Source organism: Talaromyces rugulosus, chromosome IV (assembly GCF_013368755.1).
Source record: "Talaromyces rugulosus chromosome IV, complete sequence".
In the NCBI taxonomy this organism is placed as follows: domain Eukaryota; kingdom Fungi; phylum Ascomycota; class Eurotiomycetes; order Eurotiales; family Trichocomaceae; genus Talaromyces; species Talaromyces rugulosus.
Window position 1 is genome coordinate 397,976 of NC_049564.1, and position 27,883 is coordinate 425,858.

General features: G+C 48.4%; 10 protein-coding genes across 10 annotated transcripts; 4 read left to right on the forward strand and 6 right to left on the reverse strand.

The window, feature by feature from the left end:
* Window positions 1–791: 791 nt before the first annotated feature.
* TRUGW13939_06919 (uncharacterized protein) lies at window positions 792–6,758 on the reverse strand (the record flags this gene model as incomplete). Its single annotated transcript, XM_035490061.1, has 11 exons — window positions 792–1,034; window positions 1,102–1,213; window positions 1,270–1,328; window positions 1,385–1,550; window positions 1,598–2,954; window positions 3,007–3,856; window positions 3,909–4,542; window positions 4,911–5,603; window positions 5,664–5,785; window positions 5,840–6,144; window positions 6,200–6,758. 11 exons carry the CDS (start codon window positions 6,756–6,758, stop codon window positions 792–794), a joined length of 5,100 nt encoding a protein of 1,699 aa, XP_035345954.1.
* A 407-nt stretch (window positions 6,759–7,165) lies between these two features.
* On the reverse strand, window positions 7,166–7,451 carry TRUGW13939_06920 (uncharacterized protein; the record flags this gene model as incomplete). The annotated part of the gene is made up of 2 exons (XM_035490062.1): window positions 7,166–7,389; window positions 7,442–7,451. The coding sequence occupies 2 exons, from the start codon at window positions 7,449–7,451 to the stop codon at window positions 7,166–7,168; spliced, it is 234 nt and encodes a 77-aa protein (XP_035345955.1).
* Window positions 7,452–8,070: 619 nt separating this feature from the next.
* Window positions 8,071–9,024, reverse strand: TRUGW13939_06921 (uncharacterized protein; the record flags this gene model as incomplete). The annotated part of the gene is made up of 1 exon (XM_035490063.1): window positions 8,071–9,024. The coding sequence occupies one exon, from the start codon at window positions 9,022–9,024 to the stop codon at window positions 8,071–8,073; it is 954 nt and encodes a 317-aa protein (XP_035345956.1).
* A 1,506-nt stretch (window positions 9,025–10,530) lies between these two features.
* TRUGW13939_06922 (uncharacterized protein) lies at window positions 10,531–12,273 on the forward strand (the record flags this gene model as incomplete). The annotated part of the gene is made up of 1 exon (XM_035490064.1): window positions 10,531–12,273. One exon carries the CDS (start codon window positions 10,531–10,533, stop codon window positions 12,271–12,273), a length of 1,743 nt encoding a protein of 580 aa, XP_035345957.1.
* Window positions 12,274–13,008: 735 nt separating this feature from the next.
* Window positions 13,009–15,080, forward strand: TRUGW13939_06923 (uncharacterized protein; the record flags this gene model as incomplete). Its single annotated transcript, XM_035490065.1, has 11 exons — window positions 13,009–13,033; window positions 13,090–13,219; window positions 13,275–13,298; window positions 13,354–13,564; window positions 13,628–13,720; window positions 13,771–13,778; window positions 13,828–13,951; window positions 14,014–14,301; window positions 14,369–14,453; window positions 14,517–14,939; window positions 15,010–15,080. The coding sequence occupies 11 exons, from the start codon at window positions 13,009–13,011 to the stop codon at window positions 15,078–15,080; spliced, it is 1,482 nt and encodes a 493-aa protein (XP_035345958.1).
* A 540-nt stretch (window positions 15,081–15,620) lies between these two features.
* Window positions 15,621–17,209, reverse strand: TRUGW13939_06924 (uncharacterized protein; the record flags this gene model as incomplete). The annotated part of the gene is made up of 3 exons (XM_035490066.1): window positions 15,621–16,262; window positions 16,324–16,998; window positions 17,060–17,209. 3 exons carry the CDS (start codon window positions 17,207–17,209, stop codon window positions 15,621–15,623), a joined length of 1,467 nt encoding a protein of 488 aa, XP_035345959.1.
* Window positions 17,210–18,107: 898 nt separating this feature from the next.
* On the reverse strand, window positions 18,108–20,172 carry TRUGW13939_06925 (uncharacterized protein; the record flags this gene model as incomplete). The annotated part of the gene is made up of 2 exons (XM_035490067.1): window positions 18,108–19,838; window positions 19,900–20,172. The coding sequence occupies 2 exons, from the start codon at window positions 20,170–20,172 to the stop codon at window positions 18,108–18,110; spliced, it is 2,004 nt and encodes a 667-aa protein (XP_035345960.1).
* A 287-nt stretch (window positions 20,173–20,459) lies between these two features.
* TRUGW13939_06926 (uncharacterized protein) lies at window positions 20,460–22,388 on the forward strand (the record flags this gene model as incomplete). Its single annotated transcript, XM_035490068.1, has 1 exon — window positions 20,460–22,388. One exon carries the CDS (start codon window positions 20,460–20,462, stop codon window positions 22,386–22,388), a length of 1,929 nt encoding a protein of 642 aa, XP_035345961.1.
* A 409-nt stretch (window positions 22,389–22,797) lies between these two features.
* On the reverse strand, window positions 22,798–24,785 carry TRUGW13939_06927 (uncharacterized protein; the record flags this gene model as incomplete). The annotated part of the gene is made up of 5 exons (XM_035490069.1): window positions 22,798–23,524; window positions 23,580–24,004; window positions 24,030–24,139; window positions 24,201–24,501; window positions 24,555–24,785. The coding sequence occupies 5 exons, from the start codon at window positions 24,783–24,785 to the stop codon at window positions 22,798–22,800; spliced, it is 1,794 nt and encodes a 597-aa protein (XP_035345962.1).
* Window positions 24,786–25,495: 710 nt separating this feature from the next.
* Window positions 25,496–27,226, forward strand: TRUGW13939_06928 (uncharacterized protein; the record flags this gene model as incomplete). The annotated part of the gene is made up of 1 exon (XM_035490070.1): window positions 25,496–27,226. The coding sequence occupies one exon, from the start codon at window positions 25,496–25,498 to the stop codon at window positions 27,224–27,226; it is 1,731 nt and encodes a 576-aa protein (XP_035345963.1).
* Between the last annotated feature and the right edge of the window lie 657 nt (window positions 27,227–27,883).

The window sequence follows — 27,883 nt, forward strand, 5'->3', positions numbered from 1 at the left end:
TGCAGTGGCTGAATCTGACCTCGTAAATATACAACATTATTGTACTGTATCGCATTTCTCGATTGATGCATGTTTCGCGCATATCCTCGGCGTGGCTATTTCTTTCTCCCCTGTTTCAACGCCTTTGATCCACATAGAGAAAAATTCTTCTTCTTTTTTTTAAAGAAATTCAATTTCATAGAGTAATAAAAATCTCCAATTTTAGCCGCAAAGCCCAGGCCAGAGCTTCTAGCCACGCTAAGCTTTGGGCTGGGCGCAGCAGGGCTGCTGCGGAGTTTACCAGGCGCTCGGAATAGATTGAACTTTTCAACTCCGAAGGCTAGTCTAGACTGCTCAGAACTATACCGTCTAAGAGTACTATTACTATTAGCGCATACGAATAGTACTCCGTATGGAGCACGTACTCAGTGGTGGCTTGGTCTGGAATTAAGAGCGTTATGACATCATTGCATTCAAAACTATTTGCGTATAGTGTACCAGTTGACTCGTGCGAAATACGAGGTGCTTACATATCAATTGAACACATGTCTAGACTCCTCCATAACAATCCATTGATATTAATAATGTCCATGAATATTGTAAATCTCAAGTGAATTATTAATGTGATTCTATCAACATCATGTCTAACCAACTATGTATAACCCCAACAAAAAAAAAGGGGCAACGTGCCATGCAAATAAACAACAAGATAGTATATATCGCCGGCCCATGCAAAACAAACTGAGCAGGTGCTGTACAACAACTCTGGCTTAAATTATTCAAAGAAAAGGAAGACGAAAAAAAAATAAAACTCAAGGTTTCTTCTTATGTTTCCCATTCGCAGATAGGCTCGTATTATCATCACCTTCCAGAATGCGAAATATACGGCGAATCGAAAACCCGCCAGAAACGAGATAGAGCATCACCAGCCATGCGGAAAAGATATTAGCGATATGGTGGAGTAGGTATGCAAACGTAACGCCATACACGGCCGAATAGCCTGCCAGGCAGAAGAGAATGATATATGTGACATATTTGACTCTGCGCTCGTTAGTCTGCAGTCATATTAAGAGCATAGTATGGCACATAGCATAGCATAACATAGATAGGATGGTATATTACCGTGAAAAAATACGTGGAATCATGTGCCCACTCGTCATCGTCTCGACCAGTATCAAAAATGGCATTATCGATAGTACATTGTGGTGCGACGAAAACGGCGTTAGCCAATGTACTGCCAGATTATGCACCCAGACCACCAGCACGAGAATATTAATCGGAAGCACCCACAACATGAGCGTCAGGATCGAGTGCGCGTAGTTGAAAAAGCTCGAGTTAACCGCCAGGCGCTGCAAAAGTCAGTCAGAATCACTAGACACCAAGTGAAAAAAAAAATAATACTCACTGTCTCTTTGAAATACCACAGTGCCCGCGCGCACGTTGACAGCTGCACCAAGCATGCCACCATGTACGCAAACTGATACGGGATAACCGTGGCCACAAGGACAAGAAGAATCGTCGCATTAATCATCCTGCGCCGCGGACTGGGATGCGAAAATATTGGAGTGTTCCTAATCAGTCAGCAAAACCCGACACTCCCAAAATCAAGACAACGTACCCTCGATCGTCACGACGGATATAGCCCGTTTTTGTCCGAAGCAACCCATACACCGACGAGAGCAGCGTCAGGAGCACCAATGAAACGTAATTGACGACCACGCAAATACCAATGCTGATCAATCCAAACAGCGGCACGAGGAACCAGAAAAACGCATCCTGTGCACCGAGAAGCAGGTCGTGTTTTGTAAAGTCAACCGCAGTCTCAGTCGAGTTGCTCCGCCAGTGAAACGGGTCGTCACTCGGAGGCAGTCGTCTTGTAGAAGCCAAAGAGGATGCCAGAAGCGACAAAACGCCCAGCACTAACGGCAAGGATGACCGAAGGCATGCATTCAGACTTTCCATAAATGTGATAAAATATCCCGTGTCGTCATACACTTTGAACTGTTTTCGCAAGACAAGAGCGACAACAAACAGGGGAAAAGCGGTGAAAAGAGTCCTGTATCGCATGACTAGCTCGCCGAAGCTGTTCGGAATGTCCACTGCCAAAGATAGATCAACGCTGGATGAACACGTTGGGTCGGACCACAGATGGAACGATACCCCATACGCAGCCTGCTCTCGCAGAGGCGGAGGCATATACGGCGCAACACCATGTAGATTCACGTTCACGTCGTGCAGATTGACAAAGAACTTGGACTCATGCGGCTCGGGCATGGACTGGCGCAATAGAGGTGAAAACAGTGGAGTCGGGTCAGTACACTTGTTAGTTCGCACTGAGAGTTTATACGCCAACAAACTGGAATGCAACGAGGGAATCTTCACTTCCGTCAGCATTGGTCGATTGGCAGGCAGTTTCACATGAAGTCCGGCGCTAAGAAGACGACCCAGTCCGACACGAGTAGGGATCACCGCGTCCGAACTGTCCGAGAATTCAGCTATGACCCAGCCATCAGTATGATCTTGGGCTTTATCAATCACTGCGACAAATTGGTGTTCAGCGAGGTCCTCCAGATCGTATTGAAGGTACGAGAATGGCTGGCGCAGATCAAAGGCTTCCTGCGAAGAAGGCGTAGACGCGGGGAGATGTATCCTGTCAGGAGCAGCATTCTTGCATGCCAATCGAGTCGATCCAGAGCCACCACGGGAAAAGTCTAGGTTTGTCGAGAAAGACGACGCTGCGCGCCCGACTTGCAGCGGATAAATAGTACAAAAGAGAACCTCCAAGTTCCCTTCGGCCTTGTCAAACGGTCGGTCTGTGAGGAGTGTGAATTTTTTGCCCGATACGCCTTGAGGTGGAACCGGCATTAAGTGGGCTTCTGGTTCCTTTTGATTTCCCAATCTACGCAGAACGAGTCGCTCGCCTTGAGCTAGTATCTTGTTAGTGCTCGAATCTAACGTGAGAAGTGTATTTGGTTCTGCAAGTAGTTAGCTTGGAATTCACATTTAAATAGATGTGACAAGTCTTACCTTGCTGAGGCAGGGTTCGCTCGGCGGTAGGTTCCATGCCAGTCAAGAACCATTTCTTGAAAACACGCATTCGATCAGCCCGAGGCCGCGTTTGGCTAGAGCGATGGACATCAACCACCTCATAAAGCGACTTGATGACTGCTTTGCGGAATTGGTCACACCACGTGATCGACAGATGATCGGTGCCCACCCAAACGTCGGGTATAGTCGACGTAAAGACAGTGAATCCGTGGGTTTCAGGGACAAGAGAGGAGAGACTGGCATAGTCTGACGGCACAACTGTATCCCGCGCGCCTCCCGCTATTGAAACCAGCGTCACATGCCACAGAGGATTGTTATTAGCCCATTCCTGCGAATACGCTCCTCTCCAGTAGTCGTTGACCTGTTTGTATGTATGGACCATGTCCGAGTCAAAGGACACGGGAGGCTTTGCGTGGGGCGCAGACATGGTGATAATTGTGTTGACCGAGTTGGCTTGGTAGTTGGCCATTGTCAATGCAGTCCGGGCAACAACACCGCCCATTGAATGCCCAATTAGGATGACAGAGCTGGGATCGGGAAGATCCGAATCGCGGTTCAATCGGCGGGGATCATGGTAGAGCGAAAGAATATAAGCTAGAGCTTCGTTGACGTACTCGGCCTGGTCGAGAATAGTCTGCCCATGGAAAGCAGCCAGGTCCTCGTTGAAGTCGACCATGAAGAAATCCAAGTTGCGAGCTCCGGCGTTTAACCGCTCTCCATCTTGCAGTATGACATGGCGAAAATGCCTCGAAGCTTCAGAAGCCAACGATCGTACTTGTTTATAGCTACCGGCATTTCCGGGGAGAAAGAGGACTGGGGCACCGCTAAGCTGGAAATAAGAGTCAGTCACAGATCAACGGTATCGGCTCAATTGACATTACCCCGATGTTGTCTTGCGAATAGTAATCAACGCCTTCTTCGCGATAGAGATATAAATTGTATTTGCTGGCAAAACGGGTGTGTTCCGTGTCGAACCCCAACATCTTCAAATACGTCGGACTCATCATCGAAACCTGACAGCCGTTGACGCCAAGCGGCCGCTGCACAAAGGAATGCATGATGTAGAGGAAAAAGAAGACGCCGGCCAGAGCCGTGGACAGCACGAGAATTGACAGCGACCAAGGGCTGCGAAGCCGAAATTGCCGACTGCGCTGGTCCTCGGGCAAACTCTCAGAGGAGAGCTGCCGCGAGGCCATCGGGATCATGTCGGACTTTGTGGTAGACGTCGGCGTAGGAGGCGCGGAGGAGGCATGCGATGGAGAGGGAGGAAAGGAATTGCGGATGGCGCTCGAGTTTCTCGACCGCGGAGTGGACAATGAGAGCGAGTTGTTACTGTTGTTGCTGTTGTGACGACTGTTGTTTGGACGAAAATCGATGCTGGCGGCGGGCGCGGCTATCTGCGACCGCAGCGTTTCCAACTGAGCGTTGGGGATGCTGTCTCCATGGCCGGTGTCGGCAGAGATGCGAGACGACCCCAAGGGAACTTCAGTCTCGTCCGACAACCCGGACGAGCGCCTGTGCATTTGAAGAGGTGAGCAGATAGCGCATTCAGGAGGGCAAGGCGGGTTTGGCTCTGGATGGGAAAAGGTTCTGGCGGCGGCATGTAACTAGGAGGCTTGGCCGCGCCGCGCTAGTCCGCATGCGGATGTATTAGTGTGCGTGGGCTGTGTAGGACGATTGGGGATCATTTAATTACATTAATTAATTAATTAATTATATATTATTTAGTAAGAAGTTTCTAATTATATATCTTTTGTTTTTTTTTTTTTTTTTTAAAAAAAAAGAGGGAGATGCTGCAGATGTCAATGTTATTTCACTACATCCATACTAATTAGTATAGATCACATCACATAAATCATCTTTTACAAAACCCAATTGATCACTGTCCATGGAGAGAAGACAACAGCGAGTCCGGTGTTGCACCGTCATCTGCCCGGTAAACCAGCCGTCCATATCTCGTCCGACAGAGCATGTTGAGCAGACACTTTTCAATCCCTCGGTGGGCCTCCAAGCTCAAATGACCCACAATGTCTGTCATTTGCACCACATAGTTGATTTTTTGCGCACCAGCAACGTAAAATTGTAGAAAATGGGCATCCAGAAAGGACCGCAAAGCGTAAACAGACGTTTTCCATGTATCGGGCGCGGAAAAGAGCGACATGTTGAGCACGGCCAAGGCATTTTTGTCGTTGCTGGTGGCCATTACCGCTGGAGATCCAAAGGTTACAGACACTGATTCCTGGAGCATGAGGCAGATGGAAAACACTGCTGCAAGCCTATCGTAGTCCGAGTTGGAGTATGTCGTCTTCAGCGGAGAAGACGCCGAGGAAAAGGTGACACTCGTATCAAAATCGGCCCGGATGAACAAAACTGCATCATACAACGCAGGGAACATCGAAAGCCCATCTCGATATAGTTGCAACGACATGCTCACCAAATTACGCATATCTTGGATGAAAGATATGAGCCATAAAGAACGCATGCGTTTGATATCGGTAACTAGAAAGTTCGGAGACGAGATGCTGGAGATATCGTTTGTGGGCGAAAACCAGGATGGATGGGTCATGAGTGAAACCCTAAATATCATTAGTTTTTTTCTACACATTCAGGTGAGATATAGGAACTCTGCAACGTACAACCCGACGACCAATTCTAGTCTCCAGTCATCGTGGAGCTTGTGGACACCTCCTTTCACTTCAATCATCCGCTGTAGACCGTCTCGATGGACCTGCCACCCTTCTTCCGTGCCCCAGTATCTCTGAGTAATGTATAAGCCAATATCAATCGGTATAAAATTCGGATAACCACATACCTCAAATGTGAGCAGCCGCACAACAGCCGCGAATGTATCGTTACTCAACGCCCGAATCGGATCGTTAAACCATTGATTCAGTATCTCAAGTGCTTCTGACTTGTATTTTAAAGCTTCGAAAGAATTCGTTCCACGAGTAGGTGTCGTTCCGTCATAAAAGTATGCTAGATGGGCTGCGGAATGGGCCATGATTACATTAAAGCAAGCGGCATTGGAGAGATCGAGTGGAAACCAGACGTCCCGCATAGGATTGAAATCCGATGTAGGCATCTCCTCAAACATCATCGTCGCATGCGTGGTTATCCCTATTGTACCACATAAGCACCTCTCGATTTCAAAAGCAGACAAGGGTAGAAGTACAATGATGAATCAGTTTGTGATGCTCGGTAGTAAGAGTCACGGGGAAAACATCAAATGGATCCAGCCTTGATGAGCCCAAAGCGAAGTTCACTCCAGTTAGAATCTGGGCCGGGACACCTTGTAATAGGCCCGGAGCAATATATGACATCGGATCCTTCTCCTTCGGACTGTATTGTCGTTGCTCGTCCACGCTAAACAGATTCATATAGGAAAACGGATCCTGTAAATCAGGTATACTATCCTGTATCGGGGTACCCCCAGTTGTGGACTGCATATGTTCATCTTGGCTAGCACTTCCAGACCCCGATGCATCGGGCTTAGATCGTAATGGTCGCTTCGTTCGATCGTGCACTCTTCCCGCTTGATTTCGACGGCGTCGCTCCTGCCAGTGCGCTCGCATAGCATGAGTACGTGCTCCTGGTTGGTTTTTTTCAGTGACAAAAGTGAAGCGAGAATGACCACCATCATCAACCGCACTCGAGCTGGAGGAGACGCTCTGACTGGTCTGTTTGGAAGGGTTGGATTCAGACTGCGACATGTTGCTTGTTTGCTTTTGCATTGAATCGCTAAGAGAATAGAACAACTCAAGAATGGAAACGAATACAGCTCAATATTTGCAAAGATTTTCAATGCATGTACGCTGCGATGAAAAGTGGCACGGACGGGCAAGGTGGCGCATCTCTGTAAATTGTAACGCATTTTACCGCTACTCCCAAATAGGCAACCTTCATACACATTATTATGCGTATTATGCGTCACACTGTTACGTGGTACGTGCCACATTAGAAACTAGGAGTATGTTGTTTTCTTTTCTTTGTGCGATGTCATGTTATTTGTACTTTGAAGCTATCTAGACCCATCCAAATGTAGCACTAGTCAGCCTAGTGAAAAGGAGGTCATATTGAATAGTTACAAACACATAAAAGGTACTAGAGAGTAACTACATGCCACCAGATAGGCCACTATTCACATCAGACCTCCGTATGTTTTGCCTTCCTCCTCAAGCTCCTCATCCTCGTGAATATAGTCCTCGAACTTCTTCCCTTCCTTCTTCAAATTGTCTTCAACTTTGGCCGTCTCACTTTCTGTCTTTCTGCTCGAAGGTTCTTCAGGATTTTCCGACTTTTCACCGTGTTCGTTTTGATGTTTATGGTGGAAGAACTTGCCGAACCGGCTGCTCTGATGTGGTTCTGTAGAATTCACATGTGTTAGAACTCAAACAATGAAATTTTGGTTTCTTACCTGAAGACATGATGGACTAATTCGATTTCAAATGTATTGATTTTGTCGGGGTTCACTCTTTAGTATTCAGGACAGCTTGATTGAGACAAATATTGAATAATAACGAAACTTGTTCTTACCTCAATTGATAATTGATGCTGGGGTGTTCAATATATAGAAAGCGGTCGGTGATGACGTCTTCGATTGTCTCATCGTCCATTATTTTCTAAAAATCCATCCAACCACGGAATAGGATGAACTAGATAGAATAACTCACTGGCAGATCCTCAAAATGATCTATCCCATCTCCCCCGCACCGAACATCCTCGTCAGATCGCCATTGCATACCGAATGGACAGGTAAGCTAACACATACCTAATCTGGTGATGGTAGCGGCCAATAAGCTCACAGTGATACTATTACCAGAAAGGGTAGTGATCTCCACCCAGAGCTGCAAAGCTTTATTACAGACAGCCAATAATATTCAATTATATACACCATGTCCCACTTATATTTACCGTATTAGGAATAGGCAGATTTACCGGCGATTGATTGGCCGCAACCGGATTTATGCTTGTATTCTCTTCTTTTTAACTTTGCAGAATACGAGAAAAAAAAGATATTCCCATGATTGGAGTTTGCATGGCTCATCAATCAGGATCGAGACTGCTCAGAAAACTCAACGATGGCGCGAAAAATGTGGTTCCTGTCAATGGGGTTGAAAAGTCTAGCAGACGATCATGAGACCCTGGAGGACTCCCAATGAACATGCGTTGCATCATCTGTTCAATCACCCACAAGCGCCGTGAGTATCCGATAAAGTAGGTCCCAAATTCACTAGAACCCGGTGAGCCAAAAGGCATATTGTCGCGAAGGATGGAATGTTCCACCCCGTTCTCATCGGTGATCGTGCTGAGCGACTTGTGTGCTTGTTGGTGGTCCGGAGGTGCATCATCCAACTCGACATTTTCCACCTTGGTGCGACCAATTATAGCTTCCTGCTGTTCGACGGAGAGGGATCGCCATGCCTTTAGATCATGGACATATTTCTGCACGACGATGTAACTGCCACCGCATGCCGCTGCGTCTTCCTCTTGGGCGACAAGCGTTGAATTGGGTACCGCGCGGCCAACTGGGTTCGCAGTACCATCGACAAATCCAAGAAGATCTCGTAGATCAAAGTAACGGAAACCGACAGTTTCATCGACGACCACTATCGTATCCCCCAAGCAGTCTAGAAGCTGTCTCTCAAATTCAAAACACAGATCTCGACGCTCCGAGCGAATGTGAAAAAATAAATCACCCGGGGTTGAGACGGCAGTATGAGCTGCGCCCTTTATCTCGGGGAACGGGTGAAGCTCTGCTGGACGTGGGAGGCCTGTCAAACGATCCCAAGCATCGCTTCCAATACCGGTGGTGCAGGTAAATGAAGCGCTTGGGTCGCGGATAGAAACGTTCTTCGTAAGATTCTCGAGATTTGCCAGCGTCGACCGAACGGTACGGACTGTCTCAGGACGATCTACAAGTGACAGGACTAAGAACGTGGCTGACTGAGTCAAGGGTGCATCAACGCGCTGTGGTTCGATGGAAAATTGGCCAGCCATGGCTACCTTTGTCACAGATTTTGTATTATCGGCAAAGTGGCGTGATGATGAAAGTATTCGAGGTGGGAATTGGGATTGAGATAGGCTGAATTGAGATTTGAAGCCGATGCGGGGCAGAATACTTGTCCGGGTGGTCCTCTGAGATAAGGGGGACAAACGGCCAACGTTGAGGGTGCTTGTCAAAGAGGGTTTATGCAATAATGCCATTGATTACTCTCCTCAAATAAAGCAGTAAGTTTGCACAATGGGCTATAGAAACGCCTGTAGGAAATATGCTTCTAGACATGACTGCCGTAGAATCATACTATACCTCCATTGGGACATCAATGACGTAAGATATTTTGTTTTCATACTTCGGATAAAAACCATGTAATTCCTCTTGGTTGGCTACTCTTGAACACACAGGCACGATTGACACGCATGGATTGCGTATACATTTGGCCCACACCTCTACTCTATGGAGTAATGCTACCTTGGTGTTTAGAGTAGACAGCTGTGGGATATCATTCCATTCCCAATGTAGTACAGGTAGCTGGAAAACCCCGGCGGCTCTCCCGGAGGCGGAGATCGGGAAGATAATTTGACTGGTGGAGTACTATTGCCCATTTCGAAACCCATAATAATTCAATGTTGGGCCTCAAAAGCTTAGCCTAACATTCCGCAGGGTCCAGACCACAAATTATTAATTTCTATTCGGTGTTTTATTTTTTACTACATAATAACCCTTGATCAAATCTATTGACTTGACCATAGATCACAGAACGTGCCTACTTCTACATGTATTAACTATCTTTAATGAAGATATTGTAGAAAGGTCAACTATACACGGTGACATGTTAGCTAGTGCTGCAAATTCCTGACCCATTTATAGAGCCAGTACATGTAAAAGTGAGTAAGCGCACAGGTTGATCTATCCACTGACCCATCGATGACAGAAGCAATTTATGTGAAAGTTCCACAAAGTTACACAGCCAAAGTGAATATCCTTTGTCTTCTTCTTATTAGTATGAATTAACTGATGTCAACGGCTAGATAAAGTTGATCTAAAAAGCGCCGAATTTTCTCCGCGAGTGACAGCCGATGTTAGTTTCAAAGTTCAGTATAGAAATGATAGGATGTGGATCTAGGATGCCTATTTCGTCGCCATGCATGCGCCTAGACGTAGCGTAAATGTTGCAAGGTGATTGGCATTTGGATGTCAACGTCGTACGAGAGAGATGGTTATACGCTAAACTTGCATCCGCAGTTAGAATCCCATTATGGTATGAGTACAAGACCAATGGTTGCTCCATGTACAAACCCTGCTTGTTCTTATCACCCCGGTTAGCTTCAAGTCTATGACGGTATTTGAGAAAGGTGCTACACGTGTGAGCATGGGAAGTCCATCCTAGAAAGGCAAGGAGTCGATTGCCACTCGGAAATATAAAGCCTCATGAGATCTCTCCGTGAGTGCCACAAACCAATTCATCAATTCTTTCAACCAACTGAAACATTATACTTTCCATAATGACTGTCCAGGACGGTGCTCGTTTTGACTTTATTGTCGTCGGCGGTGGCACGGCAGGCAACATCGTTGCTTCCCGTCTTGCGGAGAACCCCAATGCCAGAATTCTTGTCGTTGAAGCCGGCATTGGCAGCTCCAAGGACAATGAGGAAATCCGGACCCCAGGACTCGCAATGGAGATTCGTGGCAGCCAGTACGACTGGGCCTACAAGACGACTATGGTCAAGCGGGATGACTATGAGCGCATCGAGAAGCCCAACACCCGTGGAAAGGCTCTCGGCGGTAGTTCATCGCTAAACTACTTCTCTTGGGTGCCTGGCTCCAAAGGTACCTTCGATATGTGGGAAGAGTATGGCGGAAAGGAATGGACTTGGGACCCTCTTGTTCCTTACCTTCGCAAGAGCGTGACTTACCACGATGATGCTGGCTTGTACCCGCCAGAACTGAAGAAGATTGGTGCCGGTGGACCGATTCCCATTGCCCATGCCGAGCTTATGCCCGAGATGAAAGGTTTCCGTGATCTTGTTACCAAGGCCTGGAAGTCCACTGGCGAACCTGTCACTGAGAATATCTTCGATGGCGAGATGCATGGCCTAGTACACAGTGTCAACACGATCTATAAGGGTCGGCGCTCAGGTAGTTTCCTCGCAGTCGCGGACAAATCGAACATTACCATTCTTCCTGAGGTATACTCCAAGCGCCTTATCATCGACGACGCCGATCGCACTGCCAAGGGTGTAACTGTCATCAACGGATCTGGACAAGAGCTAAGCTTCTATGCGACCCGTGAAGTCATCGTCTCTCAGGGTGTTTTTGAAAGTCCTAAGCTGCTGATGCTGAGCGGTATTGGTCCAGAACCTGAGCTGAAGAAACACAACATTCCTGTTCTTGTTGACTCACGCCACGTCGGCCAGCATCTTTTGGACCATCCCGGTGTTCCTTTTGTTCTTCGCCTCAAGGATGATTTCTCAATGGATAACCATGTATTGCGCAAAGGGGCTCTACAGAATCAAACGTTGGCAGCTTACTCCAAGGGTCACGCTGGTCCTATGGCATCCCCATTCCTTGAGCTGATCGGATTCCCTCGCATTGATAAATACTTGGAGAAGTCTCCCGAGTACCGCGAGGCAAAGGCTGCTAACGGCGGTCTCGATCCCTTTTGCCCATACGGCCAGCCTCATTTCGAGCTTGATTTCATCCCTCTTTTTGGTAGTGCCTTCCAGTGGCACTTTCCTCACCCCAACAAGGGAAGTTACATGACAGTAATGGTCGACCTCGTTCGCCCCGTCTCTGAGGGCGGCGAAGTTACGCTGAACAGTGCCGACCCCTTGCAGCAGGCCAATATCAACTTGAACTACTTCAGTAACGACCTTGACATTATTGCCATCCGCGAAGGTATTAGATTTACCTACGATGTGCTCAAGAATGGCGAAGGGTTCAAGGATGTTGTTGTAGATGAATATCCATGGGACATGCCGCTAGACGATGATGAGGCGATGAAGAGAACGGTGTTGGATCGTTCTCAAACCTCGTTCCACCCTTGTGGTACTGCTCGCCTGTCCAAGGATATCCGACAAGGTGTGGTGGACGCCGGCCTCAAAGTCCACGGCATTAAGAATCTACGTGTTATTGATGCTTCTGTTATCCCTGTCATCCCAGACTGCCGCATTCAGAACTCTGTCTACATGGTGGCCGAGAAGGGTGCAGATGCTATCAAGCGGGATCACGGAGATCTCTACCATTAGTATAATTGATATCTTGAAAAAAAGCAGCTGTGTTGTGATTTATTCGATTACAATGTTTTGAGAATGTATTTAAGTCTTAATAAAAGTGGCGATATTCCAGAATTTGAGTGCTCAAATGTAGAAGAAGGATACTATAGCATGATGCGTGATATCCGGACACTAGCAGATAGTTAAAGGTTTCGATGGAAGATTAGTATCACTAAAGACCAGACTACTGTGGTAGTTCAATATACAGGTCTCCACAATATCAATTACTCATTATTATAATGCTGTCTTCGTAGTGGCTTATATCCGGTGGTGGTTACGAACATTTGTTGAGTGCCAAAGGTGGGACAATGCAAGATTCGGTGAGTAATCTTCTGCTCCTTCTGGTTTGAGTAATGGAAGCGTGCGTCCGTGGCGTGGGGAGACGACTTGATGGAGAATTAATGCCTAATGCAAGCTTATCATAGCACAAGCTGATAGTGTTGACTGTAGGCGCTCCCTGTTTGGGAAGTAGGAGTGAACCAATCACAGCTTTGTACTACTATTTCCAAATGCGGGATTGGTAAGGTGCCTCTGGAACTGGACAACCACTGTTAGCTTGTGATTTTTAATATGTCATTTATTTATGGGCTAGATTCCTAGAGACTCTGAAAGTTAAAAGGCGTCATATCCTGCCCGTTGTAAGTATTAAAATCATTGCTACGAGAAATCTCTACTCTTTCAATCTCAAACTGTACAAGACCAGCAAATATGTCTTACTATACTCTTGCAGAGGGTAATCTATTATACCACATGAATCCATATTGATATATTTACTGAAAGAAATCCCAGGCTGCCCCTACGCCAGAAATGACACCAGCGTCCAAGTTCGGAATGGCTCCGGTGGGGGTCTGGTTTTACTACAAGACACCCAGCTAATTGAGACATTGGCCCATTTCTCTCGCGAGAGAATTCCAGAGAGGTAAATTTCAAGTATTGCGTGAGGTTTGCTCTATCTAATGAGAATTTTAATACAGAGTCGTACACGCCAAAGCTGCAGGGTATGTGACCTAGAAAAAAATAAACAGCTAGAACAGTGATTGACTGGAAACCAAGGGCATATGGTGTATTTGAATGCACCCACGACTGCACCGATATCACATCAGCTAGTTTTCTGAACACAGTCGGAAAAAAGACAGAGGTTCTCTGGCGTGTGTCTACCGTGGGTCCTGAAAGTGGTTCTGCAGACACCACTCGTGATGTTCATGGTTGGGCTATGAAGCTGTACACGGACCAGGGAAATTTGGATTGGGTTTTCAACAATACGGTATGCCAAAGTGTTGCTTTCAGTTAAAGGGGAAGAGACCGTACTAAAGGTTTCTCTTCACAGCCCGTGTTCTTTGTCAGAGACCCGATCAAGTTCCCATCCTTGAATCGGTCCCACAAAAGGAACCCTCGGACTCACAGGCCAGATGCAAATATGGTAAGTGAATGATATCAATAATATTTGAAGGAAATGTTAACAGATGATAGTTCTGGGAGTAAGCTAGCTTTAAAGGCGTGTAAAAACGATACTAACTTCGATTTTAGTTTCCACGTTGGGAACCCAGAAGGAATCCATGAACTCATGCACTTGTTTAGTGACCGTGGGACACCAGCCTCACTGCGCCATATGAATGCCTACAGTGGACATACGTACAAGTTTACAAAAGAGGTTTGTCCAGGATAGTTAACTATAGGTTGGTGGAGTGATGGCTAATAAACCATATCATATAGGATGGATCTTTCAAGTACATCAAGGTCCACATCAAATCCCAACTCGGCGTGAAAAACATGAGTGCAGACGAATCCACTCGCATTGCTGGGGAGAACCCGGACTTCTTGCTCCAGGACGTATTCGACGCAATTGAACAAGGAAATTACCCTGTTTGGAATGTCTATGTTCAAGTCATGGATCCCAAAGAGGCCGAAACCTACAAGTGGAATATTTTTGACATGACCAAAGTCTGGCCTCATCAGGACTTTCCACTTAGACAGATTGGAAAGTTGACTCTAAACCGTAATGTGAGATATATCGATGTGTTGTTACCTCTAAAGAGATTGATGCTGATAATTAATCGATGATTCCTAGCCCCAAAATTACTTCACCGATATTGAGCAGGCATCATTTTCTCCATCAACCATGGTTCCAGGATGGGCTCCATCTGCTGATCCTAGTTAGTTATTCATTAAAAACTTGTTGCTTTGAAGTTTTACACTAATTTCACTGCTTCAAACAGTGCTCCAGGCTCGGATGTTCGCCTATCCCGATGCTGCCCGTTACCGTCTGGGCACAAACTACCAGATGCTCCCCACGAACAAAGCGCGGGCGCCTGTCTATTGCCCCTTCCAGCGAGACGGTTTTATGAATTTCTCCACCAACTACGGCGAGGACCCCAACTATGTAGGTTCGTCCCTGCGACCAACTACATTCGCCGTGAGTGCTACGGGAAAGCCGCTTGGAAGCACTATTACCGAGCACGAAAAGTGGGTTGGAGAGATCAGTAGTTTTACCAGCACGGTTCACCAGGACGACTTTGAGCAGGCAAGGGGCCTGTGGAAGGTTCTTGGGCGGGAGCCTGGCCATCAAGACCGGTATATCTCGAATGTGTCGGGCAATATCAAGAATGTGACCAGCAAGGAGCTCCGGGAGAAGGTATACTGTAGGTCATAGCCCTTGAATTGATGACGATGATCATCATAATGATGCAATATAGCTAATTACGCTTATAGATCTTTATCACTGTGTCGATCCTCAGTTGGGTCAGCGCATCAAAACGGCCACAGAAGCACAAATCGCATGAGAATGATGGTAGCCATAGCTAGTTAACATTCGGCTGTCCAAGAGAGAGAAATATATTGTTTTTTGCTTCTGGTTCTTGCTTCGTGAAATGAAAAGTCGAAACATTGAATGTTCTACCCAATACTATAATTCAACGTAGAAGATAACATTGAACGACCCTAGTATTTGTTGGGTAAATATGAATATGAAATTGCATTCAAGATACACATTGGAAAGGTTCCTTTCTAGTGCTTGGTCGTTTATTGTAGAGGAAAAAAAAAGTTCAATTGGGTCAACACCAGAGGTAACGACTGGACTACAAAATTCGGATTAATTGTTTAGATGGTTTCTTACTTCAACGAAGAACTCAGAACACCTACAATCGACATTCATGTATAGCAATAGATTGATCCATTGATTCATAACAGACCTATTAATACTAGTATCCAATCCAATTTACATCATGTTCAACATGTCCATTTGGTCGTAGAATCATGACAACGCGACATAACTCAAACAATAAACTAACCAACACATACACACACCAAGCAAGAACAATTATCTAATCCTTGTGCTGCGAATCGCCTTTCTCAGGATCCGCCTTGCTGTCAACACCAAGTTTGCGCTCAGCAACTTCGTTCAAATCCTCGTCATGCTCGGCATCGAACTTGCGGCCCAGACGTTCGGGGCCGAAAAAGGTTATTATGATGGTGTACGCGTACACGCAACCCATGAAAATGCAAATGACCTTGCCGTAGTCGTAGCGAGACGAGCCCGAGGCTGTTGGCGGCAGGGGGAAGCGCTCGCCGATGGTCGATTCGATGGTCGACGAGGCCGACGAGACTAGGTTACCGAGTTGGTAGGCTGTGCCGACCGCAAAGGTGCGGATTGGGCCGGGTGAGAGTTCCATCAGATGAATAGGGATGACACCCCATGCACCCTGCACGCAAAACTGTTCGAAGAAAGCGGCCGCCATGATCGAGTGAGAGCTGACGAAGGTGTAAGGGTAGAGTAGAGCACCACCGACAATGCAGATGACAATGATCGAGAATCGACGACCGAATATCTGGCTGGCCCAGCCGCAGAGTGTACCTCCCGTCATGGCCCCTAGGTTGGATACCACTTGCGTGACGGTAACAGCGTTGGCGGAGAACTCGTATTGATTCTCAAGTAGAGTCGGGTACAAATCCTGAGAGCCGTGGGACTATGGGAGGGTTAGATCACTTTGGGTCAAAGCGGAAGCAAAGGAAAGAGAAGAAACTCACCATAAAGTTGAAGCCAGTCATTAAAAGGACGAGGTACAAAAGCAGCAACCAATGATTCTTAAGGGCAACCTTGCCCTCGGATAAGAAGTTCCCGGCCACTCCTCCGCCCAAGCCCTTGCGGACTTCTTCACGGCTGCGGTACGCCTGGGTTTCTGGCAAGCAAAGACGGAAAATGATGAACAGCACTGGCGGGCAAGCTCCGAACCAGTAGAGTGGGCGCCAGCCGTGAGAAGTGGTATCGACCAAGCCGCGCGCAAAGGCAGTCACCAGCAAATAACCAAAGGCGTAGCCTTGCTGAAGCATACCCGATATAATTCCTCGGGCGTCTTCCGGACAATCTTCCAAGGCTGTAGCTGCGATATTGCCGTAGAGACCGCCCATCGCAATGCCGAAAAGGGCGCGACAGGCCAGAAACTGATTGTAGGTCTGACAGAAACCGGTTCCGAGCTCCAGGACGATGAAAAGCACGTTGTTGGCCACAAAGGGCCATTTCCGGCCGTAGCGATCGGACAGGATACCAAAGATGATAGCGCCCACGGAACGCAACATCAGCACCAGAGTGATGCCCCAAGTGATGTCCGAGTTTTCCTTGTCAAAGTACTTGGCCAATGGGGTGACGGTGATGGAGACGGAGAAGAAATCAAAAGCATCCCAGGTCCAGCCCCAGAAAGCGATCTAAGGGGGGTTAATTAGCATGGCGCATTGCATGGCGCGACTGAAGAAGAGTGCCACTTACGAAGAAAAACAGCCATTGCTGTTTATTCAGCAGCATCAGTGCCTTGAACGGGTTCGGTGCCTTATTCATCGGTGGCACCAGGGTGGTCACCCGCGTGGCCAGGTATCTGCCGACGCTCATCTTCTCCCCAGCGCGCGAGTTGTTGGTCATTGTGAATTAGCGGGCGACGCGTCGACAGTAGTCAGACGGCACGCAGACGAATATCCCAGAAGTGCACTTCTTGACAGGGGGACGGAGACCAGCGCGACAGCAAGGGAGGAGAGCTGAACGAGGAAATAAAAAGCAGAAAACCAGACGAAGAAGGCGACGAGAAGCTAGCCGGGGCAGACTGAAGAAATAGTAGTGCATTGCCGGAGCAGGAGCAGTGGCAGCTAGCTAACTAGGCCAGTCTCAGCGACAAAGGCAGCGATCAACCCCGCCAAAGGGTCGGAGCCAAGACGCCTCCGCATTATTATGCCGGTGTCGCCGCCGAATCAGCAGCGCACTGACAGTCGGCACAGTTGGTTAAACTTGGTTTGGCTGGTACGGCCAGGTTAGCATGAGTTTAGACTGGCTGAACCAGCCGGTTGCTGCTTTAGCCTGGCATCGTCACGGGGCAGCAGCCCATGGAGTCATGGACAGACTCGCAGGCACCCATGCCCATTGCCCACTCACAGGCCGGCCGGGCAGTTGGAATCCCGGGCGCCACGAGGAAGACCCGATCGTCGTTGGTTCTTCGGCTTCCAGAATGATGCCGACTGGCGACTGTGAGACGGTGTGACTTGTCGGCGTCGACACAGGTGTGGATTGAGCCAAGAAAGGATTCATCTTAAGTGCGGGGACCCCGCCCGGACAGTGCGAGAGCCAGTGCTGAGTCAGCCTCGCTTAGGGTTAGTGCACGACAGGCAGTTTCCGGATCCGGAGAGACAAGAGTATCAATAATCATAATCATGGGCATCATAAAATAACATCGCTACAGCAGCAAGCCGCCCGTATACTACAGTTTATTACATACATGTATGGAGCAAGACTTGCACAGCATCATATATGCCATGCAAATGCCGTCCTTCTACTCTGGCGCAATCACTGGCCCAACCCGCACATCGCCCTGGCTCATCTGCTTCTCAAACTCCTTGCGGATCTTCTCTTCTTTCTTCTTCTTCTTCTGCTCGCTCTGAAACCGGCCTTTGGTCCCGAAATGGAGCTTGGTGAGCATGTCCGCCGCCTGGCCCCGCGTCAGGTCGCCGGCTTCAATGTCCCCATCCCGGATCTTGCGTTTGTTTAGGATTTTCAGCTGGCTGGGGGACGGTGGAGCCTGGCGCCATCTCTCTGCTGTCCTGATGGCAATCAAACTCATGTGTTGGACTGCAAACGTATCTGCCGCCCGGACCGCCTGCTCAAAGTCGGCCACTCGGCTCACCACCCGGGGTTTGGTGAGGAGCATCCGATCCGTTGAATTCATCCCGTATCGATGCACGCTCTTGATCACAAAGGGCGGCCCAAACTGGTCATTGGTCTTTTCAATCGTAATCCACCCGGATTTCTCCGCTAGCGCATACAAGTCGGTATCAATCCGCACCCACGCGAACTGGCTGAGGGATCGAATGTGGCGATCCGATTTTTCGTCTCGAAGAAGATCGAATATACTATCGTACGTGGTAAATGTCACGTCGACCTTGTCGCCGGGGAGTGGCTGGGCACGGTCTGCAAGTCCGTTGGCTAGGTGAAGCTGCCCTTGTCCTTGGCTCTCTTTCCTTTCCTTGATATCTTCCGCACTCTCTGTCGCGAGGACTTCCGATGGATCAAGCCCGAACAAGGTCGGAGTAGATATGATCCCAGTGTTTAATGTCGACACCATGTCAATGATATGGCAGTTCTCCTTTCCGGGATATAGCCGCAGCCCTCGCCCAATCATTTGGACGAGGAGACTCTTGGATCTTGTCGGCCGTGCAAGGACAATGCAGTCCACATTCGGAATGTCTGTTCCTTCCGTAAAGAGCCCGCAATTGAGCAGAACGGGGAACTTTCCCTCCTTGAAATCTTCTAGCTCTTGATTTCTAACCTGCCTGGCAGTAGTAGCAGTGATATAACGGGCGTCGATACCATGCTTTCGGAAGTTGTTGGTCAGTGATCTCACGTGTTCCGTGTCAACACAGAAAACGAGGGTTGATTTCCGGTCTCCCGCATTTGTGAGCCACGATCTGACAGTGAGATCATTGACTGTAGCAACATTGACCGCCTGGGACAAAGCCCTCGTCATGAAATCACCAGAAGAGTCCTGAGAGACCCGAGAGAGATCGACGTTGGTCTTGACCGTAGTAAACACAGCATCTGCCAACCATTTATCCCCAATCATTTCAATGTAGCCCTTGTGATAGACAATATGGTCAATGGCAGACCCCAGCTTCAACCCGTCATATCTAAAGAAAGTCGCAGAGACCCCAACAAGCGCCGGCGCATTGTCAGATGCTTCTTGTAAATTAAAGTAAGCGAGCGCCTCCCTGTACTGAGGAGCGACGATATGATGTGCTTCATCGACCAAGACGAGTTTAAATCGACTAGGGTCAAACTTTTCGATTCGTTCCTTTGAGACTAAACTCTTTATTGACGCGACCGTTATGTCTGCCGCGCCAGACGCCTTCGTTGCACCCATCTCAATTTCCACCGTCTTGTCTGGATACGCGAGTCGGCAGTGGTGCGCAGCCTGCTCGACTAGCTCCTTGCGATGGGCGATGATGATTGTTTGGTCCCCCGTGCCATTTCGTGGTGGGATGTGGCCGATTAATTGGGTGAAGATGATCTATTGCACGAGTAACTCAATCAGCATTTGCGCGCAAAAGATTGGACCTTTCCGAACATACCGTTTTACCAGACCCGGTGGCTAATGACAAGCCTAATCGGTTATGCCCCTGTCCAAGATGGTCTAACACACTTTGTATGGATTCTTCCTGGTAATCGCGAAGTTGGATGCCACCCAGTGGATTTGCCCCCGGTGGGTTTGTAGCTGGGGTGGAGACAAGGCGCTTGGAGGCCAAGCATGGCGGCAGTCTTGTGCGGATGCTATTTAATCGTACAGGCCTCACATACAGCCCTGAAGCTATATGAGCCGTCCATTGTCGTAAAAGAGGCTCCATGCGCGGGGGATTATAATGCAAATTCCGAGTTGTCGTCGTTGACTGCGCGCAAGTCGGGCGGCCTGACAAACAATGCAAACACTTATCTTATCGGCATGAGCATTTTCTTTCCATCATACCAGCACCTGGTGCAAATGCCTTTCTTTTGGTTCTTGGTCCTGCATGCTGCTTACATACTGAGATGACCTCGTATGTAAATCATGCATCGCGCCCTTTTGCATTGTTGAATTCGTTTTCTTCTCCCTTCGCCTCCCGCGCCATCCTACTGCGAAAGATTCCGCATTAATATGAGCACGAACGAGAATGATTCCGGTATAGACCAAGATTACGACTACATTTTTGGACCGTTTCAAAATGCAGCGGCGCATTATTCTTCCGATTCATGGCGAGGTTCTTCGCCCGATTTGCCTCAAGGCGATAAAAACGACGAGGTAGCACCTGAGCATGCTCAAGCTGCAGTGGAGGAAGGAGGAAAAGAATACCAAGAGCAAGAAAAAGAAGACCACCAAGTAGGGGAAGAAGAAGAAGAAGAAGAAGAATCAGTAGAAGGGGAAGAATGGATAGACGAAAGTTCAGAAGATGAGGCAGGAAGGGAGCGATACTACCAGGGAAGCAGACAAGCAATACTTTCTAAATCGGTCCTACGGCAGAACCAAAGGCAATGCCTGACTAAGGAATGTGTGAAAGCATATCAGACCTTACTCAATGACATGCACGTTGACGCCGACTACGAGCCTAACACGCCGGAAGAGGAATTGTCTCTCGTTACTACAAAGGTTGGCTTGACTCAGTGGACGAAAAGAGAAGAGGACAATTTCTTCATAGCTTTAGCGCGCAAGGGAAAGAACAGCGTCGAAAAAATCACACAACACGTTCAGTCAAAGTCCCAGTTAGAAGTGCAGGAGTATATTAGCCTTCTGCAGAACGCTGTGCAAGAAACTGGTGAAGAAAACCAAGACGAGCTTATTAGGTCATTCGACATACCAGCCGCTGTAGAGATTAGTGAAGAAACCGACGAGGTTCTTGACCATCTTGCAGAACATGTTTCGATTCTGGACCAACGTACGAAGTCGATTGAGGGCAGAGAAAAGCACGGGCGTGACACTTGGCTCATCGACTCAAAGACGGCTTCAAGGATCGACGATGGTGACGAACCAGACAAACCTGATGCTTTGAAACCTGGAATATCGTCCGTCGCCGAACTCTTCGATTTGACGGAATGGGTTCGGCTATCTAGGAAAATATTCATGAATTCCGGCACATCTCGGTTCGAGGACAACTGGAGGAACCTCGCCTTCAAAGACGAGAGCCCATCTCTTACAGCAGACGCTTTTACGGATCTTCACGATCATGCGATGAGCATCACTCGGCACCTAGTTGAAATTTCCCTCTTATTTGCACAAGATCGATTGGCAAGGGTTTTGCACGTTGAACACGAACGACAAGTCAAAAAAAGCGACGTTTTGAAAGCCCTGAGTGCTCTAAACATGAAGCCTAATGCATTTCACCATTTTATCGGCGTTGCACGGCGACTGCAACTTGACGTCGCAGATATCTCAAACAAGAGAGGCAGGAATAATCGCTACCTCTCATACGACGAGGTCGAAAAGGTCCTATCTAGGAAGCGTCGACATGGTTCTGCGCGGTCGAGAAGGGGCTCTGTTTCTCGGGGACGGACCAGCGGAAAATCGGAAAGGAATTTTGACGAAGACGACGACCTTTACTTGTCTCCACATCTTAGTGAAAGTGAAATGGCAGAAGGGGAAGGCTCGGATGAGGAAGTGCTCTCCGTCTTGGACGATGATGACCAATTTCATTCCTCCATCGAAGACATCAACCAATCGAGGATTCATGCAGCGGAACATGAAGCCAGCGATGACGACCACTGCAGAACCGAAGCCGAAGCCGAAACCGAAATCGAACGGCACATTGACGAATACACCGAATTCATCGACCAAGAAGCCAGCAAGGACGACGAACTAGCTCTTCGTCAGCTACTTCAGTGTCCCGAGATAGATGACCTTCCACCGATTGTCAAAGCGGAACAAGATGAAGCCCCTCCGATGCCAGAAGTTGAGTCCAAGAAAAGGCACAATGACGACGTGGATTGGAAGGATGGACTCGTTTATCAGGCTGAATGGGAGGCTTTTGGGCCGAATTTGCAGCAGGTTGATGAGGCTATTGCGAAAAACCACAAGAAAAGACGTCTTGAGTAAACCGTGTCCATAACAGCTTGAATTGTTATATACATGTAACATATACGGAAAAGAGATGTGCAGCTACTAGTCGATCTAGAGAACAAAGGCATCAGCAATATGTCCTTAATAGATATTAGAAAGACAAATAATTCAAAAAGAAATTATTAAAATATACTTTAAATCTTTTAAATTAAAAGAGTATAATCGGATCTTTTCATCACCAAGTTTTATCCTACTAATCAATTGATAACACTAACAGAGAAGAGAATAATATCTTAAATCAGAATAGTGTTCACCTTTATTATCTAGTACCCAGTCTATTGATATAGAGAAATTATATACGTTGGTATATCAACTATCTCCCTCCCTACACATTTTGCAGGGACAGGGTATCTAGGCAAGTTGGAACACCTTCGGCTTAAGATATCTACTTCTCACTAGTGTGCCTCCTAGCGGTCAGATTCTCTACGGGGGCATCGACCCTATAGTTCATGGTCGTGCGCAGATCGTCCAGGAAGAAGCACGCGAGACATGCCATAACACCGAAGGGGATCGCGATGTAGTAGACGACGTGCAGTGAGTCCGCGTACGCCTGCTTCATGGCCACCGTCGCCGCGTCGATGATGGTGGAGTTGACTCCCGGAATTGCGGATAGCTCTGCTGTATCCTGCGCCGTTAGAGCGCTGATGAACGCCGAGACATGGTCAACCGCCAGGCCCGCTTTGATAACGGCGCTGCCTATGTCAGCGGGCAACTTGACACCGAGGTCAGAACTGTATGCCGCGCTGAAGATGGCCGTGAACACCGTTGCACCAACCGCTCGCGTGGAGGTCGTGACGGCGGTGGCAGTGGCGATCAGATGATGCGGTGTCGAGAGTTGGACGCCTGCTACGATGAGTACGAGCGGAGCGCCAAAGCCGAGACCAGCGAGGCCAGCAAATATGAGGGATCTCAGGTTATCGCGAGGCTGGACGGTAGCGAGGCCGACAAGTCCGGCGGTGTATATTAGGAAGCCTGCGAAAAGCGGCGTGCGAATGGACCTGGACCGCATGCTCCAGTAACCCCATAGAGCGGTGGACAAGCCCGAGACGACCCAGAAAGGCAGTCCGCGAATGGTGAGCAGGAAAGGGTCTTGCTCGAAAAGTTCAGATGTCCTAGTGTTGTTAGGCTGCTTGTGTGATGAAAAGAGAATATGGATGAGATACTCACATGATCGGAAAAAAGATGACATATGAGAACAACATTATGCCTTCGATCAACATGAGGACAATGCAGATGGCAAACGTGCGGCCACCTTGGAAGAGCTCATGATGCAGAATGCCTGTCTTTGTACCTTTCCACTGATAGACGCCAAAGCCAATGAGAGTTACCAGCCCGATGATCAGTAAAGACAGTACATGGGCGTTGGTCCATGAGAAGAGCCCGCCTCCGAGGTTGAGCGCGACCAGGGTCAAGGTGAGACCGGCTGTGAGTAGACCAAATCCCGGTAGGTCCAGGTGTGTGAGCTTTTGCCAGAAGGTGAGGTGGTCGAGCCGAGTATGTCGCGTTGGGGGTCGGTAGCCAAAGAAGATGCCGATTGCAGTCATGCCCCAGAGGGCCATTTGCACCCACCGTTGACGGTTAGCTTTGAATACCTAGATAGGAATGTAGCCGACTTACATAGAATTTCTTCCAACCGTTCACCTCATCTGCCTCAGTGAATGACCCGATAACCAATGGACCAGCCACCGCACCGAGACAAGCGGCGATATTCATCCCCGCCTGAGACACTAATCCAAGTGTCAATACACTGCCTGCAGATGGATGGATAAGGGCATCACCATCACTTACTAGGCCTCCATTGCCGCGGCAAGATCTCACTCGGTACGGCAAAAGCCAAACCCACAGACGAAAAGCCAACGCCAATGAGTATCGTAGCCCCGATCAGCCGGTAAATGTCCGTCGAACCGGGTGCAATGGCCGCGCCAATGAACGAAATGGCCGAAGTCCCCACGAGAAGCAGCTTGCGCGCCTGGAACATATCGGACGTAGAGGAGACGAGAGGAGAGATGACAGCTTGCATGAGTGTAAGGGAGTTGGAGATCCAGGTCTGGGCTTGAACGTTGTTGAGGGAGGTGCCGATGTACGAGAGCTTTGGTTTCATGGTCAATCAATCTTCTTGCGGGAAAATGGGAGCTTGCTTACGACGGAAGGAGGGCCTTGAAGGGCAAACGTCTGAACGAAATTCATTACGAACATGGAGGCTAGAGCGATCCATGTTCGTAGGTGGATGACAGGTTCTTCATCGACATCGTCATAAACGAGGTTCTCCGTAGGAGGACTCGTGGATTTTTCGAGGTCTCCGATGTTGATGCTTTCAACCCGGGAAACTTCAAGTGGCATATGGGCGTGTTCTTTGGTGGTGGGTTCGCCCATGTTGAAATGTCAGTTGGAACACTGTACCAGTTACGCAAGCGGCTATAGATTGACTAAGGCTCAGCAAGAACGTTCCCGGTTTACTGGTGAATAGGAATTCAACAGATGGCCAGGGGGGTCATCGCCTGTTAAAATATATCCCAGATGGCTCTTTGATGCAAGATCTGGTTTAAGTTGGTGCGCAGGGATCTAAACTGGAGAGGTCCAAGTGTAATATTCGACAAGCACGAAATGTATTGACATTTCATGGAAGAGGTTCACACCAGCGATAAGGACGTGGATAGGTTATCAATACCACTATCAACAATCACGGATATGAGCCGGATTTCACGCGGCGGAGATCTGCGAGCGTCGGAAATTTGCGAGTGTCGGAGAGACATCCGGATTCTACTAGAGAAACCATCCTATCTACGAGTGGAACTCCTGTGTTAACCCGTTAAAAGATATCATGAGGGAAATCACTATTTCCTACCGTCATGTCCATACTTTTCGGGTACTCTGTCTTTGTATTGCTTCGCCATAGAGGAAATCTACGTACCGCTATTGTTTAACGGCTTCTCAGACCCCTGCAAGAGTGTGGATACCTGCTCCATATTTTTGGATTTGGAAAAGACACCTCTAGTTAGCGTCTAGCGCCTAGTATAAAGGGTGGTTAAGTAGCTCTGTGACGGCTGGGATAGAGATACATCTCTACGACAATTGCTGTTAAAATGGCAAATACCTCTTTAGAAGCGCCTTGGGTACCCATCACCCGTCGCAAGCAAGGCGATCGGGATGCCTGCATCCCAACACAATGGCACATACCCTCCTTGTACTTGCCTAAGGACCCTCCGCGCTTCGAGGACGGACTTCAAAGTGTACTAGATGTCCCTTCGAAAATTTTGTCCCAGGAAGAAATCAAGATCACCGAGGACTACACCGTCGCCACGCTCCTTGAGGCTATATCACGCAAAACGTTCTCCACCGAGAAGGTGATAGACGCTTTTTGTCATCGTGCAGCGGTGGCACACCAGTTGACGAATTGCTTGACCGAGCCCTTATTTATGCAAGCCGCAGAACGTGCGAGGTTCCTGGATCAATACCTGGAAGAGCATGGGTCCACTCTAGGCCCTTTGCACGGCTTACCAGTCAGTGTCAAAGATACTTTCGATATAAAAGGAGTCGATAGCTCCACAGGTTTGGCGGCATTGTGCTTCAAGCCGGCAGACAAAAATGCACCTCTAGTGGATCTCCTATTGTCGCTGGGAGCAGTCATTTTGGCCAAGACCAATGTGCCGCAGGCCTTGTCAAGTCTCGATAGCATAAACAATGTCTTTGGAAGAACGATGAATCCCGCCAACCGACTGTGCACTGCTGGTGGAAGCTCGGGAGGGGAGGGTGTCATGGTGGCCATGAAGGGCTCTCTCGTCGGGTTTGGCACTGATCTTGGTGGTAGCGTCAGAATCCCAGCCATGGCGAATGGAGTTTATAGTTTCAAACCGAGCAACTTGAGATTACCATATGGAGGACAAGCAGTTTTGGTGACCGAAGGCACGTCCAGATTAGGCGTGCAACCAGTGGCAGGTCCGCTGGCGCGGAGCATCGATGATATCAACTTTGTCATGCAAGAGCTGGTGCCACGGGCCAGCCTATGGGGCGAAGATTGTGTGTTTGGTGAGTATGCTCAAGGACACCTCCAAGGAGCTGGGCCGGACGGAGAGGTTGTCATCGGTGTGCTGCGATGTGACGGGAACTGCACCCTACTACCACCCGTGGACCAAATTCTTTCTGAAGTTGCATCGAGCCTGAAACAGCATCCGAATATCAAGGTGGTCGAAGTATCGACTCCAACGGCGTGGACACAATCACAGAGTACCATGAGCAAGCTGATGGGCATCGATGGTGGCGTCCTCATGGGAAAGCTCTTGGATTCCATGCAAGAACCACTGGTTCCCTGGATGCAGTCGAGATTCAGAATCAGCAAACCCTGCCCGCTTACAGAAGTGACTCAGCTACAAACTCGACGCGCAGAGCTCGAGAACGAGATGCTACAGATTTGGTCAGAAGTGGACAAATATGGTAGGAGGACGAGGAAACTCGACGCCATAATTTGCCCTGTGGCACCTCACCCTGTGCCCGAGATTGAGAGATACGACGCTTTAGGTTACACGAGCTCGTTTGTTATGTTTGATTATCCTGCAGGCACTATCCCCATCAGAGACGTGGTCGAGCAAGATCTTCATCTGGGACAGCCATTCGAGGGCGAGTCGTTGAGTAGCTGGGACGATTCCTGCCGAGCGCTGTGGGATGAGAAAACTGTCAACAGGAAAGTATACCTGGGCACCCCGCTGAGCGTACAAGTTGTTGTGCCGCGACTCGAGGATGAGAAACTAGGAAGAGTTATGGCGTTGATCGATGGAGTGGTGAAAGGCCGCTCAACCAGTCCCAAACTTCCAGAATGAGATAGTATTTAGTAAATATGGCGCTCTCCAATGACCAAAATTTCCACCAGGCTCTTGAAATGACCCTCAAGGAAGTAGATAGACTAGGGAATAGTGTTACAGAACGGTATTCTGACGATCATGTAGCGACTCGATAGCTAATTAGGGGTCCAACCTTCAACCCGAGGAACACTGTTTAATTAACTTAAGGATTTATCTAGCCGTTCTCGCGCGCGCCTTTGTATAAGTCATCCTAGCGATAACAGATAGCCAGGCACAGGTAGTCGACTTTCAAGTCTGCAAGTTTGGTATTCATCTTGGAAAAGCTAATACTTGTAGAAAGTCGAGGCAAGATTGGAAACAAAGTACGCAACAATCCAAGAACAGGTGGCGAGGGAAAAACAGTCGAGCGTCAGGCTCAGTGGATCTTTTGGTAATCTGAGACTGACTCGACGTGAGAGACCGGCGACGGATAAGGGACTCGCAGATTTCCGACACATATCTGATATATCGGACTTATGAGGGTCCGGGGGTTGGCCGTAGGACGAAAAACAGAAGCGGGGTTTTACATTCCGATTTAAAACCTTCAAACTCTTCGTACATATGTAGGCTATATGTAACATTTAAGTGCGATGGCGGACAGCCACGGCCGAAATCCATCGCCGCTTTTACGCATTC